The sequence below is a fragment of the Stegastes partitus genome, unplaced genomic scaffold (genome assembly GCF_000690725.1).
Source record: "Stegastes partitus isolate 25-593 unplaced genomic scaffold, Stegastes_partitus-1.0.2 Scaffold57, whole genome shotgun sequence".
Taxonomy (NCBI): domain Eukaryota; kingdom Metazoa; phylum Chordata; class Actinopteri; family Pomacentridae; genus Stegastes; species Stegastes partitus.
This window is the reverse complement of record NW_007577788.1, coordinates 359,269-378,319: the sequence shown is the minus strand read 5'-3', so window position 1 is coordinate 378,319 and position 19,051 is coordinate 359,269. Positions and strand designations below refer to the sequence as shown.

Below are 19,051 nucleotides of genomic sequence, written 5' to 3'. Positions count from 1 at the left end.
AAAAAAAGGTTGTTTTTAAATCTTTTGGTGAGTTTTTGACTTCAAAGGCTTAATGCTGGATATTTCACTTGCGATGACATCACATGACGCAATCAGGACAAGTTTCTTGAATCCCCTCTCATGTATTTTAGGGGTTGCTGAGCTCTACACAGCGATAGTTGGTCTCAGCTGGTGGTTATTTCCCACTCTGAGCTCACAGATGACAGACAGCAGGAATGTAGACGAGCGACAAACTGCCGCCTCCAAAAAGAGTCCCAGCTTCGGTATAAATAGCTTCGTGCCGTCAAGTCAAATAAGGAAGTTTAGAGCTGAGCTGCGCAGCTAAATCTGTTCATTTAACAGAGGGGAAGGAAGGAAGGGAGGAAATATCGAGCTGTATAGATGGAAACATAGAAGATCTGACGCCTCCATCACCTTGGCTGCTGCATCATACATGACAATGTTAACATGTGAAGAATACGAGCCTCCAGCCAGAAAACACACAGCAGGCAGGACAGAAGAAGACTAGCAGTAAACCTCAGTGAATTAGTGCAAAACAACTGATGAAACTGCAACAGAAGAACCACAAAGACATGCAAAGTTACTCCAAACAAACACCATAGCCACAAAACGGCGACAAAGATCGACAACGACTCAGAGACAGACAAAACCAAAACATCTGCAAAGAGAAAACAACTAGAAACAGACACAAACCAAAAAAGAATAGGTGCAAAAAAAAAAACAAAAAAAACCCCCACAAAATAAACACAAAATGAAGGCAAAGGCAAACAAAATGATCGGAAAAAGCAAAAAGGAAAAGGAAAAGCAAAAGCAAGTCAATCACAGAGAGACAGAATCCAATATAAAGAGACACCAAACAAACACAAACAGACGCTGATTCAATGGAAACACAAGGGGGGAAAAAAAATCTACTTTTACACACAAAATGATGAGAGGTGCAAAATGACCAGAATGAGATTAAAACTGCCAAAAAGAAACAGATAATGAACACCAACAGATGCCTTTACAGTGCAAACAAAGACAAAAGCCACCTCTTAGGGACACAAAACATGCAACTACACAAAAAATGACTGCATTGAAATGAAAGCTGATGAGAAGAGATGCAAAATATGAACACAAAGAGTTTGAAATAAGACCATAAAGGCACAAAAGGACCACAAAGACAAACAAAATAGCTAGAAACAGATACCAACTACCAAAAAAAAGTGACAAAAACAGACAAACAACTACACACAAAATAATCAGAAAGATTATATATACTATATGTATATATATATATATATATATATATAGTATATAAGATACAAACTGACAAAAAAAAACACCACAAAAATAATGAAAACAAATACCTGGAGGCATAGAAAGGCCACAAAAACACACAAATAGACGAGAAAGAGATAAAAACCAACCACACAGTTGCAGAAGCAAATACAAAGAGATGCAAAATGAACACAAATAGATTCTAATTCAATGTAAACACAACGGACGACTAGATGCCAAATGGCTCAAAGAGACGCAAAACAACCACAAACAGACAATTAAAAAAAAAAAGAGAGATGTAAAATAAACACAAAGACATACAAAGTAACTAAAAATACACAAAATGTTACTGGATGAGACACAAACTAAACACAAACAAGCTAAAATGATTAAAAACAACAGAAAAAATTCACAAAAGCACAACAAAGACACACAAAAATGACTAACAATACACAACAGGAAACACAAAGTAGCGACAAAGAGACAAAAACGGCTCATCAAAAGATGAAAATGAACGAGAGAGAGAAACAAAAGAAAATACAGAGACACAAAATGTTGAATTTTATAATGCAGCTGAGGCAACAATATAATGATCTCAACTAATGTTTATCCTCCAGTTCAACCCCGACTACAAGCTACAAATTAAAATAAATTTTACTATTAAAATTGAGTCAAAAATTCAAAAGAAAAAAGAGAATAAACAACACTCGTCCAGTTAAATTCTCTCTGATCTTGTTTTTGTCTAAACTCCTGCTGCTGCTTCTCCTCTGTAATTGTTTTCACATTTGTTTTACATCTAAAGTGTTTTTTCTGACTGTGGGAAAAGCTCTGGACTCATTTTCTCCACACCGGCCGCAAATGTCAGAACATGATGCAACGAAAGAGTGAATACACAGCTTGTTCTTTCCAGTTGTTACTCAGCTAAGAGGAGTAAGAAGGTGGAGCTGGAAGAAGAAGAAGAAGAAGGAGCTCTGCAATTGCCAGCAGCTCAAAGCCAAACTGAGCTGCTGCTGCTACGGTGGGAAATCTGGGGGCGTTGCCTAGCAACAGGTTGTAACATCTGGCAGCAGCTGCAACCTAAGTGGCGGGAAAAAAGAAAAACTCCAATGCAGCTTTAAACCCAGAGCTTCAGCTGAAGTCTGCAGGTCAGCTTGCTTCACCTCAATTTTGTTTTGTTTTTTTACACTTTTTTTTTCACTGCACTATATAATAACCAGGAAGAGCATAAAATTGACTAAAAGAAACAGAAACTGACAAAAAACAACAGTAAAAAACACAAAAGCTCTGAAAACAAATACTAGGAGGTACAAAATGCACACAAAAAGAGCAGAAAGAAATAAACACTGACCAAAAGAGATGCAATAAGACAAGTAAGTGACAAAGCAACAGCAAAAAGACAAAAAAGGACCACAAAGACACGTAAAACGAACAGCAAGAGCTGCAAAAGAGTGACAAGGACACACAAAAACATCAGAAAGAGCTGAAACAACAGACTCAGAGGCGCAAAATGAGCACAGATGGATTCTAATTAGTGGACTCTAACGGATTCTAATAAATAGTAAAAAAAACAGCAAAAAGACACATGAAATGAGTCTTTTATGACTGAGTGAGAACTGTTTATCAGCAAAACGTGTTAGAATAAAAACTGACCAACTTTAACCAAACGTCCTCCAACCTCAGCTTTAACCTGCTGAACTACCTGATCCCCCTGTGTTTTTGAAGGCTTTTTAACAATAAATAAATAATAAATCACAGTTTCTCACCTGGAGGATGGGGCTGTGGTCAAAGTTGTAGGCGCTCGGTCGGCCCTCCAGCGTGGAAAACGCCACGTTGCCGCCGGTGAGCGGGGAGATGTCGCTGAAGTCGTCGGTGCAGAGCGCATGCTGCTCGTCCTCGCCGGTCCGGATGAAGCCGCGACTTGCCTTCTGGTAGGTTTTCTCGCAGGAGCCGCTGTAGTACTGGTAGGGAACCCAGGGGGCGTCCTCGCTGCTGCGCTTGTAGATGACGAAGCTCTCTGGCCGGCTGGTGTGGAACTTAAGCCGGACGTAGGTGATGTCGAAGGCTTTACCTGCAGAGACACCAGAGGAATCAATTAACCAGGACATCCGGCATCAGGAGTTCGATTTATGCGTCTGGAAACGGCAGCAACACAGTTTTGTTGCTCATTACAACAACAACAACAACAAAAGAAAAGACTTAAAACATATCAAAAACAATTTGAAAAGTGCACAAAATGACTTAAAGCTTCTGTAAAATGATTTGAAACTCATCTGAAAGTACTGAAAACTCACCCATAACAATTCGAAACTCTTAGAAAGAAACTTGAAACACGTCCTAAATGTCTTTTAAGTACACATGTTCTTAAAATTTGTCAAAAAATGATGAAAATCTCGTCTAAATACTCAAAATAAGTAAATTAAAATGTCTAATTTTACTTGTCCAAAGCAAAGACCTGTTTTTGATCTTTTTGTTAATGTCACACCACAAGATGGTTTTCAAATGTCTTTTTTGAGTTTTAATTAAATTTTTTTAAATTTGTGTTGCAGATGCACTAGTTTGACAAATCACCCCGATCATTCTGGATAATTATTCTTTCAAAATTAAAGTATTTAAGTCGTGTGGTGGAGAAAACCTAAATATGAATGTGTCAGTTTCCTCCAGTATCTTCTGTTCTGTCATGTTTTTAACTGCTGCTGAAAGGTGAGTTTATCTTGATGTTTTCAGACTTTAAGTCAAAGATGAAGACTTCTAACAGCTCTGAAGAGTCTCTTCAGTGTTTCTTCCTGAAATCAGACTGATGAGGATCTCTGTGGATTTGGGAAAAGCTGAGCAGGAATGTGAAGTCGGCATTTTGCTCCTTTAACTCGACACTTGGTCCGGACACGTTTGGCAGCGAGTCTGAGCAGGCCGAGTGTCGGTCGGCTGAAGAAACGCCGCCATGTCGAGGCTGTTTGCTCAGCCAAAGAATCTGCTCTGTAAACAGAGGGCTGACAGGGGCCCCGGCTCAGGGGCCCCTCTGTGGACGGCAAATAAAGGTGAAGCAGCTGATGGGACCGAGGCTCACAAAAGGCTGCAGTTTATTACAGGAAACAATGAAGCGACTGCAAACACACCGGCTTCCTCCTGCAGAGTCGCCAAAGACCAGACGAGGGGTTGAGGTTAACAAGAAGCTGGAGCTCCGATACTCATTTACTGAACTGTGCAAGCTGCAGGCAGATTTACATCAAATCAAACTGAGCAGCAGCTTCATTTGTCTATTTTAACAGGGTGGTATAGCAGGTAAAAACATATACACTGCTAATGTGCTGTTTAAGTACACTAACACGGCACAGTTTTAACACTCAAAACTCATCCGAAACGACTCGAAATTTGTTTAAAATGAGCCTGAACTTGGCCAAATAAAAACAACCTGTCAAAAATGACTCCACAACAAACATAAATGACTTAGACAGTGACCTAAATGACAAAACACCTGTCCAAGATGAGCAATAGTTTATTCAAAATGGACTGAAATGATGGAAACTTGTCCAAAATGTTCCAATTTGTCCAAAATGTTAAAAATCTGCTAAAAATGACAAAAAAGTTCCAAAGTGACTCAAAATTCACTGAAATAACACATATCTGTCCAAAATAACATCTTGTACTAAAATGGTAAAAAAAACAAACAAAAAAAAACAAACACTGAAATGACAGAAACTTTTCCAAAATGCTTTCAAAATAAACCAAACTGACAGCAAGAAAAATGACTCAAAACCTGACAGAAATGAATCTAAACTTTTTCAAAGTGATTCAAACATGTCCCAAATGACTCAACAATTCACCAAAATGAAAAATAAAATAAAATAAAATAAAAAATAAATTTAAAAAATGGGTGCAAAGTGAATCTAATATTACCCAAAAGGACAATAGCATGTCAAAAATGAAGCTTAATTTTTCCAGAATGAACCAAAAATTCACCAAAATTCCAACAGTCTGTCAAAAATGACTTTAAATCAGTTCAAAATTAATCTGAACTCGTCCAAAGGGACTCAAAATCTGTCCAATAAAAATTAAACTGAAGGTTTCAAAGTCAAACTTCTGCTAATAAAAGCTCTGTTGAACCAACATCTGATGGATGTCTGAGATTTCTGCCGCTTTAATTCTAATGTTTGTAACTGCAGTCCGTCTAGTCAGAATGATGTTATAAATATCTGTAATTCTAATTCCACAAAGTCAAACTCAGCTATCAAATAATAAAACAGATCCTATATTTGTACACAAAAACTGGTTTAAACTGGCCTCTACTTTTATTGATTTTATAATTCACCTTTAAATATGTATTCTTTTATTATTATTTTAATGTTCTTTACTTCTTAAATGCACCATGTAAAGCACTTTGTGTTGAACAGAGACAGAAACTCAACTTCCCATAATACACTGGGCTTCCTTTGCTGTCCTCCAACAGACCAGATAAACCCTGAACACTTTGAATTTTTGCTATTTCACCGTTGGTCACAGCTGAGTCACTAACAGCTTCATGGATGCGCAGAAGAGTGTACAATTAATAGCTTTTTACAAAATCTGAGCTAACTGGTTATTTTTTGTACATTTTTTATTCGAGATAGATAAAACAAAGCGATTTTGATGAAGTATCACAGTTTTAAGTTGATTCGTTGAAGGATTTTAAAATTTGCATTTCCACTTGTGATAAATTGTGTAATTTTGGTGGTCTTTTAAAACATAAAACACTTTTTAAACCCGTCGTAGTATTTTTGAGTAAGAAGGGGTAAAGCAGGAAACGTCAAAACAACCTACTTATGTGTCAGATTGTGTATTTGTGGCTCCAGAGATCAAAGTTGCAGCTTTTGCAGCTGAAATATGAAAAGGAAACTCTCCATCAGTATTACAGTCACATTTCTCCTGATGTTATTGGACACTTTCCAGAGAGTTTAAAGTGCTTTATAAGTGTCTGAAGAGCTTCACAGTTAAAAAAGGAAAAAAAAAGAAGAAGCTTCAAGAACAGAGTATAATTCAAATGTGGGATCTGAAGCATCTTTTCAGAGTAAAAGCATCCCTGTGGAGCCTCGCTGGCTTCACATCAAAGTGTGACAGGCAGCAGGAAAACACTCTGACATTTCTTTAAGTTAAAAAAAACAAACAACAAAAAAAAAAAACAACGCCTCCACATCCTGACGGACGGGACAAAGGCGTCTGTTGTCGCAAAGACAAAGAGCAGCGAGACCAGGTGGAGGACGTGATGCAGCAAACAAATTCACCATAAAGCAACACATTTATGTTTCAGAAGCGTCTGAATTTTTATCTCTTCCTCCGGATAAATCGAAGTATCGACCAGAGCAACAATTCAAGATACTGATTTTTGATAACATTTACAATTTGTTTTTACAGGTAACTATAAATTTATACTTTTTAAAAAAGTAGATAACAACTGTAACGCAACAAACAAATCGATTAAAAATCATAAATCAAGAAAAAAAAGTAAGATAAAAGCTTAAATAAACAGCTTAGAAAAATTATTTTCCATTTTCCAATCATTAATATAGATATTTTTCTTCCAAATACCAGTTAAAAAAGCAATACTTTTGTTCATTTAAATACCGTAAAACAAATAGCATAAATCTACAGTGAAATTATGTAAAAGAACAAAATAACATTGTAAAAAAATACAGATTACTGGTGTGGATATTATTTATAGTTTTGTCCTCTTTTTTTCATTTTATGATTAACATGTAAATTACTATCTGTAATTTATCAAAATAAGGAAAGTCTGTAAAATAATAGCTTGAAAAGTACATAACATTTTTCAGTCATTGTTATCCATACTTCTTTCTTGTAAATAACAGCACATATTTGTGAATAATACTGTTGCTTTTTGCTAATTTAACCAGTGTTAAAAAAAAAAGTTACTGTGAAATGTTTAAACAAACTACAATATGATACGTGTAGACCATCTGCCAAAGTGAGGAGATCGTAGGGATCATTTAGGTCACATTCTATAAATTGCAGTTCTATGCTGATGCTCCGATGCACCAGACGTGTTACGTCGTCAACCTGACCGACCAACCATAGCAAATTACAGGCAGTGATGCACTTTCTTACTTGCTTCTTTGTGTGTGTGTGTGTGTGTGTGTGTGTGTGTGTGTGTGTGTGTGTAGCAGTGGATGCATGGAGAGCCATGGCTGAAAGCCAAACGGAGGAGTTGGTCGCTAAGAAAAGCTCCATTTCCATTATATGGAGTTGTTTTGGCTTTTCCCCAAATGACAAAGCACAAACAAGGGTAATTTGCAAAGTTTGCACAGAGATGGTTCGCACGTCGGATGGCAACACGACAAACTTGTTCAATCACCTAAAGAGAAAGCCCCCTAAACAGTATGCTGAGAGCCAAACAGTGAGGGAACCACCAGCAGCACCGCAGCCAGAGGCAGCAGCTGGACCCAAACAGACAGCGTTAACACAGGCATTTGATAAAAGCTTCCGTATGAGAAGACAAGCAAGCGGTGGAAAGAGGTCAAAAATACATGTAAGATCGTGATAAAATCAAAATTTTGATTTTATAATAAAAAAATCGTGATATCATATTTCTGCCATATCGCCAACCCCTAATTCATCATTTTAAACAGGTTCTACCAGCACTGGAAAAAAATGGAGGCTCAACAGAACTCGCTGAATTTGTGTCACGTGCTTGTTGGTCGCTGCTGAGCCAGGCATGGCTTCACGGTTTCACCGAAAAACGTACAATTTTGTGTTTTTCACCGCATCTGGTTCGAGGAAACGGTTTATGTTAGATGATTTTTTTAAATGAGACATTAAGAATAGAAACAGAGTGGAACATTGCTTTAAAATCACACATTAATATATGTCAAAGGCGTCGGTTGGACTCCGCAGCACGAAGCCGGGAGGAATTCTGTCTCTTCTTCCAGAACAATCAGCGTATTGACCAGAGGAAGAATTCAACAGTCGAGGGAGCAAACAAAGGCGACGCTGTGATGCTGTATTTATGCTCTGGTCCCATATGACGCCGGAACAAAAACAACCTGCTGACTCCACTCTGACACACCAGCAGTGATCTTATTCTCAAAACCAGAAATCTGACAAGACAAAAGCTCACAAAGGATCCTTTTATCATTTTTTTTTATTTCAAAGTGTCCCAAACCCGAGATTGGATTAAAATCAATCTTCAGGGCAAACATGTGCTTCGTTAGATTAGTTAGCAGCTTTTTAAATGTGAATATTTGTTGGTTTTCTGGGATAATAAACTCCACAACGTAATACATCTTCTAAGAATAATGATTTGAATAGATTGTTTTAGTGTGTAACACATTTACCCTCTGAACTCGAAGCAGCTTCTGTGTCATTTGTTGTTCTTGTTGCATTTTTTATCAACGTGGGTTCATTTTCTACTGCAATATAAAGTCCTGCACCTCTACGTAAACAGAACTACCATGAAGAAGGTGAGAGATATGTATTCTTTGTAGTTTTACACAGTTAGAATACCAGAAGACATACAAAAAAGAAAAATAAATTACATTTCTTTCTTCAGAAATGACTCAAAATATGTTCAAAATGAATCTGAACTTGTAAAAGTGACTCAAAAAAGCCTCAGTTTCTATAAATCTCCAGTGTTTCACCATGCTGAATGTATCTTCAACAACTTGCTCCTCTGTTCACTGTTTCTGAGCCATGCTGCATTTATTTATTGATCCGGTGTAATTGATTCTCCTCTCTGCTTTGTGGAAACACTGCCTGCAGTTCAACCCGAAAACTTTTTTTTTTTTTTTCGTCTTTTGTCCTGTCACTGTTGCTCATAGCAGAGTCAGTCATGATTCTTGTTTTTGTGAGAATTTTTTATTTTTATTCTTTAATAGAATCTGGTTAAAGCAAGGGCTGCAAGGTGGCGCAGTTGGTAGCACTGTTGCCTCGCAGCAAGAAGGTTGCCGGTTCGCGTCCCGGTGGGGGCACCGGAATCTTTCTGCGTGGAGTTTGCATGTTCTCCCCGTGCAGCGTGGGTTCTCTCCGGGTTCTCCGGCTTCCTCCCACACAGTCCAAAAACATGTTGAGGTTAATTGGTGATTCTAAATTGTCCATAGGTGTGAATGTGAGTGTGCTTAGTTGTCTGTCTCTAAGTGTGGCCCTGCGATGGACTGGCGACCTGTCCAGGGTGTCCCCTGCCTTCGCCCTAAGTCAGCTGGGATAGGCTCCAGCCCCCCCGCGACCCTAATGAGGATTAAGCGGTGTGTAGAAAATGGATGGATGGATGGTTAAAGCAAACATTTTTTCTTCAGTCTATAGGCCATACACTATCTTTTCTATGGTGATGTTACATACCACTATTATGGGAAATAAAATCTCTTTATATATTCTGAAAATATATCAAACCATCCTGTGAGTGTGAAGATGGAACTATCTTCTCTGCCGCGGTAGGAGTGTGAAGAGTCAGTGACCTTGTTACCACCAATCAGTGTAACGCGATTACTACCTTATGACGTCAGTGAGTCGGTCTGTGTGTAAACAAAGATGGCAGCGCCCTGTCCAAAGAGGTGGTGTGGATCACTAAATCCAGATAAAAATCTGGAAAATCCTGCTTGCTATTTGCATACTCTTGATCACCGCAGCGAGAACTCACGCACGATGGCATACATTCAGGAAAATTGTGAAAGAGTGAATATCACTGAAAGGGAAAGAGAGCAATGTTGTGTTGCCAATCAAAGAGGGAAGAGAACCGGGATCCATGCTAGGCTAAAGGCTAACCCCTCCAGACCAGCAGTACCATTGCTCCTACTCTCCAATGTCCGCTCCCTCGACAACAAGCTAGACGAGCTGAGAGAAACCCGCAGAGAGTGGAAAGACTGCTGTGTGTTTGCTTTAACAGAAACATGGCTCTATGACAACATCCCAGACAGCCATACAGCTGGAGGGGACGGCATTAACCCGGGCGGACAGACGGGCAGCTAGCTCTGGACAGCATCTGCGACTTCACCATTGTCACACCATCGTCTGTGTCTTTGTGTCCCTGAAGACCTACCAGGACCTGAAGAGGTTCGCCATGTTCAACGTGATGGCGGCATGCATGGACGCAGCGGCCCCTTCAGGAGACAGCGAGAGTGAATGTTTAGTGTCTTGTCTGTCCCAGACGTGCATTCCACAAAACTTACTAATTAAATGATCCTGAAGAAACGTTCTCTCATCTTGCCTGTCCGACTGTGTATGTACAGCAAAATGACAATAAACTTGATTTGATTTGATTTGATACACACGTTGGACAGCGAGTACAATGAACTGGAAACCGTGCTGGCCCTCTCTCTGGCCGAGAACAACACAACAGCTCGTCTGATTTTTGATTATTTAGGTTAACATGGTCAAAGCACATCAGACAATGGAATTCTTCTGATCATTCCTTCAAATTTCATGTGTCGCCATTCATTGTTAATAAGTTCTCTTCCCCTCTTGGATGGATGGTAGAGTAGGCTGAATACATTTTTCAAAATAAATACGTTTCTAAGATTTCAAACATTCATCTATTCTAATAATTGCTGATTCTATTGTTAATAGTAATCTACTTCAATTAAAGTGCCTTAAAAAATGTTTAATAGTTCTACTACACTACAAGTCAGAGGAGCAAAAATCTGACTTTTTGCAGGTCTGCATTTGATCTGATGTGCATTTTATTGTTTACCTGTAATAACAGAATGCAAGCATTTGTTTAAAAGTAAATTAAGGCACCAGGAAAGTGCCCTTTAATAAAGTCCAGATTAAAAAAAAACAGTGAAGTCGACCTTTAGGACACTGGAGGGTTTTCTTTGTTTGCTGTGCAGATTTAAGCTGCCGTTAAGACCCTCCTGAACCGACAAACAAACGCCGACATCCTCAATTAGCCGGTCTTGCTTTAAGCAGCGCTAACCCGGCCATTGTGGAGTGCTGACCCTGGCAGACCCTCCTCGGGGGGCCCAGAGTCAGGCCCCGACATGAAAAGAGCCTCCGGGGGGAAGCCAAGGAGCTTTCTGGGGGAGGTGACAAGATGACGGCAGGAATGGACCGGCTGGAATGTGTTTCCGCTGGACGGAGGGACGGACGGACAGATCCACAGAGGAGGAAGGAGGCCGATCAAGCAGCACAGAGAGTTCATGTCACAGAGAGGGAAGAGAGGGGGCTGCTGGGAGTTTTTTCCTGCCCAGATATGGAAGACATGATGAGTTGCTGAGCAGAAATGGCTGCAAATGAGGGGATTTTCCTGCAGGGGGGAGTCGGGGGAGCTGCTGAAGTGCCCCCGAGCCTCACCGGGTCACATGACCTCCATCCTGCAAGCCTCAGAAAAACACCCGCTGTTTCAGGCGATCAAACAAACTTCAATCACACTTTTACAAATGAGCAGAGATGACTAAAGTTAGCTTCTTAAACTTTCTTAAAAAGTTTCTGACCGTTTTTTTTTTTTTTTTTGGCTTCCATGAAATTTTTTCAGTACAATATAAATATAAAGTCCTGCACCTTGATGGAAACACGACAACCATGAAGAAAGAGAGATTTACAGTATGATGCACACTGTAAAAATAAATCTGTTAAAAAAGGTGAAAATCTGCAGCAAATGTTTTTGTTTTTTTTTTTAAATAGTGGAATATTGGGACATTCAAAAACTGTGAAAAAAGTAAAAATAATGGAAAATATCTGTGAAATTATTTTATTTCAAGCTGATTACGTACAGTAAAACAGTACAATTTTACAGTGACATATTTTTAAAAAACAAATTACTTTTTGTAAAAGTCTAGATTTTTGATGTGGACATTATTTACAGTTAACATATAAATTAATAGTGTTTTATTAGATATTGTCTGTAGTTTTACAAAACGGTGGAAACTTAACAGGTTAAGAAAATTATTTACCATTTTTCCCCTTTAATATACATCTTATTTCTTTCAAATATCTGTAAAACAACATTTTTGCTTATTTAAATACAGTAAAATAAACAGGATACATTTACAGTAAAATTATGTAAAAGAAAAAAATGCCATTTGTAAAAATACAGATTTTTTAAAATTTGACAAACAGGAAAATATGTAAAATAGTAGTTTAAAAAATAATTTAATTTTTTTTTGGCATTAATATATATACATTTTCTGTATTAAATAAAACAGTAAATATCTTACAGATAGAATGTTTTTTGTTTTGTTTTTTCTTAAAGCCATACATCATAATAAAAACAAATAAAGTTGCATTTCACTCACATTGGGGAGAACTGCAATTTTAAGCTAGAAAGTTGAAAATCTGATGATTCTTTTTGTTTATACAGTTCCTGGCTGAGAAGTTGTGTCATTTTGGTGATTTTTTAAAAACATAACTTGCCTTTGATACCTGTTGGTGGATTTTAAGTTTCAGGAGGTTAAAAAGATAAATTAAAATAAAGTCCATGCTGTTTATCTCCACGGGAAGCTCATTACTGAAGCTAAAACTGATCTATCCACTACGTCCAGCGAGTCACCTTCAGCCTGTATTTACATCAACATCTCTCTAATTGATTGAGATGCCAACGTTCATTACACACCATCACACGCTGGTTATTTTTGGAAACACTTTCATCAGTTATTATCATCTGCTGTGACGCTGCTGCAGGAAACCAAACGACAACATGTTGCTCATCTCTCATGTCTCATATTCAGACTTTAAACTTTGAACTTACCTCTAAAGTTTCCCCAAAAGTTGACTTAGTTAGAAAGTTAACTGATCCAAAAAAAAAAAAAAACATCAAGTAAAAGTCTGGTATTTAATACATGAGACGTCCATTTAAACATTGAAGATTGTTCACACCAGCAAGTGAATATATTATGTTTTTTAAAACATAACATATAAAGAAGTTCTCTGTCCTTCTTCATGGTTGTTCTGGTTCCATAAAGGTGCAGGACTTTATATTGCAGTGAAAAATGAGCCACAGGTAGGAAAAATGTGTAAAAATAAATGAATTAATAAATAAATTTGGGGAAAAAGCACCATTTATGAGCCAGAAATGGTAAGAACATAAACAAAGGTCTGCAAAATGAACTAAATCTAAGATTAACGTTGTGACAGTTTACCAAAAATCCCTTTATTCTATGTGTCTAATTTAAAAATTTGCCAAAAATATAACATTAGCTCAAACCACATTCTGTAAAAAAAAACTAAAAATTCAAAGCTTATCGGTGCGACCGTGAAGCCATTAATGACTCAGCTGTGACCAACAGTCACGTGAGAAAAATTATCCATCCTTTCAGCTGAAATGTAGGCAGTGTTTACACAGAGCAGAGAGGAAACTCATCAAATATATAAACAGCTAAAATATCTATACTATGTGGCTCCTTCATTTATTCCAGTGTTGGCAACACATGTTGGAAAACATGTTGATTTTAGCTTTAGTTTTTCAAAAATAATCCAATAAATAAACTTTTTTCTGTCATTTCTGAGTTTCCAGGTTTGTTTGATTTTTGCTAGTTTTTAATGATTGATTTAAGTTTATTTTCCTCATTTTATTGTCAATTAAACAATCTTTTTTTTCTTGTGAGTTACGGCTTTATAACTGTGTCCTACTGCACAGAAGACATTTCTGAGTTCTCTCTCCTTCATGGTTGTTCTGTTTCCATAGAGGAGCGGGACTTTATAATGCAGTGAAAAAAGAGCCACAGTGATTGAAAATGTGAAACTGCTGGGAGTTTAGAGGGTTAATCTGCAGTCAGATCTGCTAGTGAGGCGTTAAAGAGTCTGTTTGGTGATAAACCTCAGATTCTCGGCGGCAGATGTTTATCGTCCCACACAGGAGACAGATTTTAACGAGGAGGACGTCCTTGAGGAGGGCAAGGGAGGAAGACGATCAGATCAGAACATAATGAGCTCGGCTGTCCTTCAGGATGTCAACATGCAGCTGGTTATTCCGACACATTCACAGAAACCATCCAAACAGAGCAGCAGGGATTCACCAGGAAAAGTGCTTGGAAAAAGCAGCACAACTTCCTTCACGGGATTTTTGGTTTCAGCTGCCAAGACGTCACTTGTGACATTTCTGCAGGATTTTTATCTGGTTTTACAACACTCCTGCAGCCTGAGTGGATTCCTGTGAGTCCTCGGGGTCGGCCTCGGGGGCTACAGTTGTTGCGGACGCCTCAACTCGCAGCGCCGTCCAATTAAATTTCCTCCCATGACCTCATTGCATTCTTCTCCACGGAAACGAACAATGGCCGCTTTGACTTTTTGAATGAGCAGCCAGACCTTCATCTGCAGAGCAGCAACTCTGCAGGGCCACGTTTTTACTCACTGTGGGCTCATTTATCACTGCAACGTAAAGTCCTGCACCTCAATGGAAACAGAACAACCAAAAATTAAAAATTATTCAGATATGTCTTCTGTGCAGTATGATCAAGTTAAAATGACAGAAATCAGGAAAAAAACAACAACATAAAAGTAGAGTTTTCTTTGGGGGAGGGGGAACAGTTAAAAATGTTCAAATCTGGCAGTACTGGTGCCAAAACAAACTTTAAAAATAATAAAAAAAAATAACAGCTGTAACATCTGCAAAATGCTGAACCCTGAAAATGCTCTGAATTTCTGTCACATGACTGCTGATCACAGTGGAGTCAGTCATGACTTCTGTGGAGCTCAGAATTTCTTGTTTGTTTTTTGTTTGTTTGTTACAGAATTTTGTTAACAAATACTTTTTTGTGAACTTCTAAATGAGACATCAAATGAAGTGTTTTTAATCAGATACCACAGTTTTAAGCATAAATTTATTACATGAACTTACAAATCTTTAGCTCAAGGACCGTCTTTCTTTCAGTTTTTACACTTTTTGGCTGATAAATAGCTTTATTATGGTGATTTTAAAAAACGAAACAAGCCTGTCAAGCTCGACGGCAGGTTTTGGGTTTCAGAGGATTGAAGGAAAGTTTAAAAAAAAGACACAATAAAAGAAAGTGTTTCAGTCGGATCAGAAAAAGGTCTGAAACACAGAAAAGGAAAGAAGTTTGTGAAGATTTGCGAGTTTGTTACTGTTTTATCCTGAATAATAAACCGACTTATGAAACTATGCAGGTAGAAAATTCTGCCTTATAATAATTATGTAGCGTGTGTTTAAACTGTGGTATTATTGGTTTGATAGATTCTTGTGATGCCGTCTCCTGTTAAAGCTCCATCACGTTTTAAACCTGTTACAGAGAAATCAAATTAAAAAAAAAAAAGGCCCATCACAAATCAAGCACCTGCAGACATCGTCCTGACAGCAGAGTCAGACTTTAACTAAAACCGGTCCAGGTTTGTGTTAGTCTCTCAGCAGGTCAAGGTCGGAGGTCGGAAGGCCCAAGAATCTCACAGATAAAAACACCATCAGATCAGATTGTTGAGGACGATGCAGAGGAGGAACGTGAGGAATGCTGCACACTTTAACCTTTAAATCCACTGTATTTTACTGGAGTCGTTGTACTGTTTCTGAGCATTTTTTAAAAGGAGGACATGTAGAATAATGTGATTTTGATCAGCTTACATTTGGTTACGTTTACAGATGGAAAGTCATGTCACGGATGAGTAGATTGTCAGAAAGTTAAAAATCCATCTATTCTGTCTGTTTTTTTGGTTATTTAAAACAAAAAATAACATCCTTTTTAAACCTGCCGGAGAGTGTTTGGGGCTCAGAGTGTTAATAGGATAAGACCTCATTTGCATAATTAGATATTAAACTACAGAAAACTTGACATGCTGAATATAGTTGTCTTTGTGGTGAAATCCGGAGCTGCACATCGGTCTGATCTTTGCCTCGTGCTGCAGCTGAAGTTACACATTAATGTGGTGGTTAATGTCCAACCAGCTGCTATACACAGGAATGTACAGAACCATAAAGGCGTGTTTGTTTTCCACACATGAACAAACCTTCAGCTATCAGGCAGGAAACCTGAACATGAACACATGCAGCTGAAATACACTGTGATCTCACTTTATGTTTGCTTCTTATCTTATCGTTTCTTATTGTATTGTTTTTCTGGATTTTGTTGCCGTTCTGCGCCTTCTTTTCTGTTTGAGATCAATGCTGCAACATCATTCATCAAACTGAGGATTATTTTTTGAATCTTGTTGAGTTATTTTATCATAACAGTGTTCTTTAAATATCAGTAAAATGCACAAAAAGGTACAATATAGTACAAAAAAAAAAAAACACTGCAAAGTCTTGAAGCGTGGCGTTTTATTTGACTCAAACCACCAAAATTCAACAAAGAAAATCCATCAGTGCTCCAATTTTACAAGCTAAAAGCATCAGGTTTGTAAGTTTTGGTTTAAAAAAACAAGTTTTCTATTGTTGGACTCATTTCTGCAGATCCACGTATGATCTGTTTATGTAAAACTTTTAGCAGAATCTTCTGCAGAAGATGGTTTCATGCGTTTCTGCAGGTGAATTTTACACTTGGGTCAGATATTTCAAAATAAAAGCCTAAATGAAGCTGAGGAGAACTTAAAGTTGCAGGATGAAGTTCCTATCACCTTCATCTCCCCTGCTGTTTGATAAACAGAGCAGCAAGCATTCTGATTGGATGAGAGCAGATTAAAGCATGTGTGTGTGTGTGTGTTTGTGTGTGTGTGTTTGTTGATAAGAGCTTCAGGTAATAACTACTCTCCTGCAGTCTTTCACAGTTTCAGTTTGCTTCACTTTTTGTTGATGACTGATTACAGAAAAATACTACTTAAATGTCCTTGAGCTTAAAATATTCAGAAAACATTTTTACTACAATAAAATTCTATCTAAAACAATTGTATAAATGCATTGCAATGCCTCACAAATATTGGTAAAACATCTACAAAATATCAATAAAAATTAAAAAAAAATAAATAAATAAAAAGGTTTGGAAAAAAATGTAAAATGTCAGAAAACTGACAGAAAATTATCAGTAAAATGTCCCAAAAAATATATGAATAAAATGTAGTGTGTTAAATTACTTGAAAATTGTTGATCAAATATCCTAAAAATGTCCCTAAATACATCCATTTAAAAAAGACATTAAAAGATATTTCAGAGCTTTAAGGTACTGTTAGTGTGTGTGTGTGTGTGCGTGTGTGTCTGTTGTGTGTTTTAATGTGTGTGTCTGTGGTGGAATTTCCAATTAAATGTTTGCGGGCAAGGGCAGAAAGGGAGTGAAGGTAGGAGGCATCTATTGTTTTTATGGCCGTCATTCATTCATTCATTCATTCATTCATTCATTGGTGTAACAGGTTAAATCAATGCTACGTCTCACAAAGAAAAAAAAGATATTTAATCTGTTAGAAAGTCATGATTTTGCGGACAAATTTAACAGTTTCTAACCTTCGACTGGATTCTCTCCAACAGTTAAAGTTGTGATCATATTCAGATATTTGTTGCTTTACACGCCAAACTAAATGCAAACTTAAAATCTTGAAATCTCATCAAAATCTGTTTATTCCACAACAGTGAAAAATTCCAGTTGAACTGCAGGCAGTGTTTCCACAGAGCAGAGAGGAAAATAAAACATACCGGATCAATAAAATAAACGCAGCATGTCTGAAACACAGTGAACAGAGGAGCAAGTTGTTGGAAGATACATTCAGCATGGTGAAACAGAAGTAGCTTAAGTAGTACAAAACAATACGTAGTTTTGGTCTTTGTTCCTTATTAATGGCGTTATAACTGTCATGCTGCACAGAAGTCACTTCTGAGTTGCTCTACTTCTAGCTATGGTTTCCATTAAAGGTTCAGGACTTTATATTGCAGTGAAAAATGCCTCCATAGTGAGTGAAAAGTCCAGACACTGCTGGAGTTCAGAGGGTTAAAAGCTGCAGCTCTGGTGTGAAGTAATCGTGATCAATTAGAAATAAGATGCTCAGTTTTTCTCTGAACTCCTGCAGCAGAAAGACTTTCTGAACTCCATAAGTCCACCTTAAAACAGAAATAGGCCTTAAGGCGGTGAAGCTGTGATCTAATCAGAGGACGACCCCCTCCCCCCATCTGCTGGAGCTTTACCAGACCACCAAAGAAGACAAGGTGTCGCCTCAATGCGGCGTCAGGAACAAACGGCAGCATCATTATCGGAGACAAAGAGCCTCAGCGGGAGCCTCCGAACTGCTCCTCCTCCAGCAACAACAGCTGCTCAGGAGGACACTTCCACTAACCCATCCAGAGGTGGTGAGTTCAGAGACGGATTAACCTCCAGATGCTGCTGGACTCCTAAACAGAACAAACCAGCTCCAGTATATCGCCAGAAACCAACCGCAACTTGACACAGTTTCATTTTAGAGCTAAAAGTAGAGCTGTCACTCATAGTTTTCATCGCTGTTTAATCTGTCAAGTTATTTTCTGGATTAATTGATCAGTTGTTTAGTCTCTAAAATGTTGATCAGTGCTTTACTGTCATAAAGGAGGGGAAAAATACTTTTTTTTATCTTTAAAATTTTATGCTAACAGATTAAACATTAAAATAGTTGTCTTTTTTTTTTTTTAACAAAATAACTTAAGTTTTAATTAATGTAATTATCCAAGTAAATAATTTCAGATAATTCACCAAACTAGTTGCCATTAATATATATCAGTTAACTAATCTTAAAAGGAAAATATTTACATTTAAGAAGCATTCAGTGAATTTAGACTTTTCTGAAACAAATTCCAGAGCATGACAAACTGATCATCAAATCTAATCTGAAAAAGGGAAATATAAATGGAAAATTTCTCAAATTAAATACCCTAAATCACCCCTAAAATATGAATAAAATATCTACAAAATGTGGATAATGATGAAGAATTGCTGATTGTGACAATGTTCTAATAAAAATATAGCTCAATTTAAAA

At 37.6% G+C, this 19,051-nt stretch overlaps 1 protein-coding gene across 1 annotated transcript in view; it reads right to left on the bottom strand.

Moving 5' to 3' along the window:
• Positions 1-19,051, bottom strand: part of lamc1 (laminin, gamma 1) — a 92,892-nt gene that overhangs the window by 45,108 nt on the left and 28,733 nt on the right. The window contains exon 2 of the mRNA XM_008275692.1: positions 3,024-3,328. Within this exon, the coding sequence (XP_008273914.1) occupies positions 3,024-3,328 (305 nt within the window). The remainder of the gene's footprint in view (positions 1-3,023; positions 3,329-19,051) is intronic.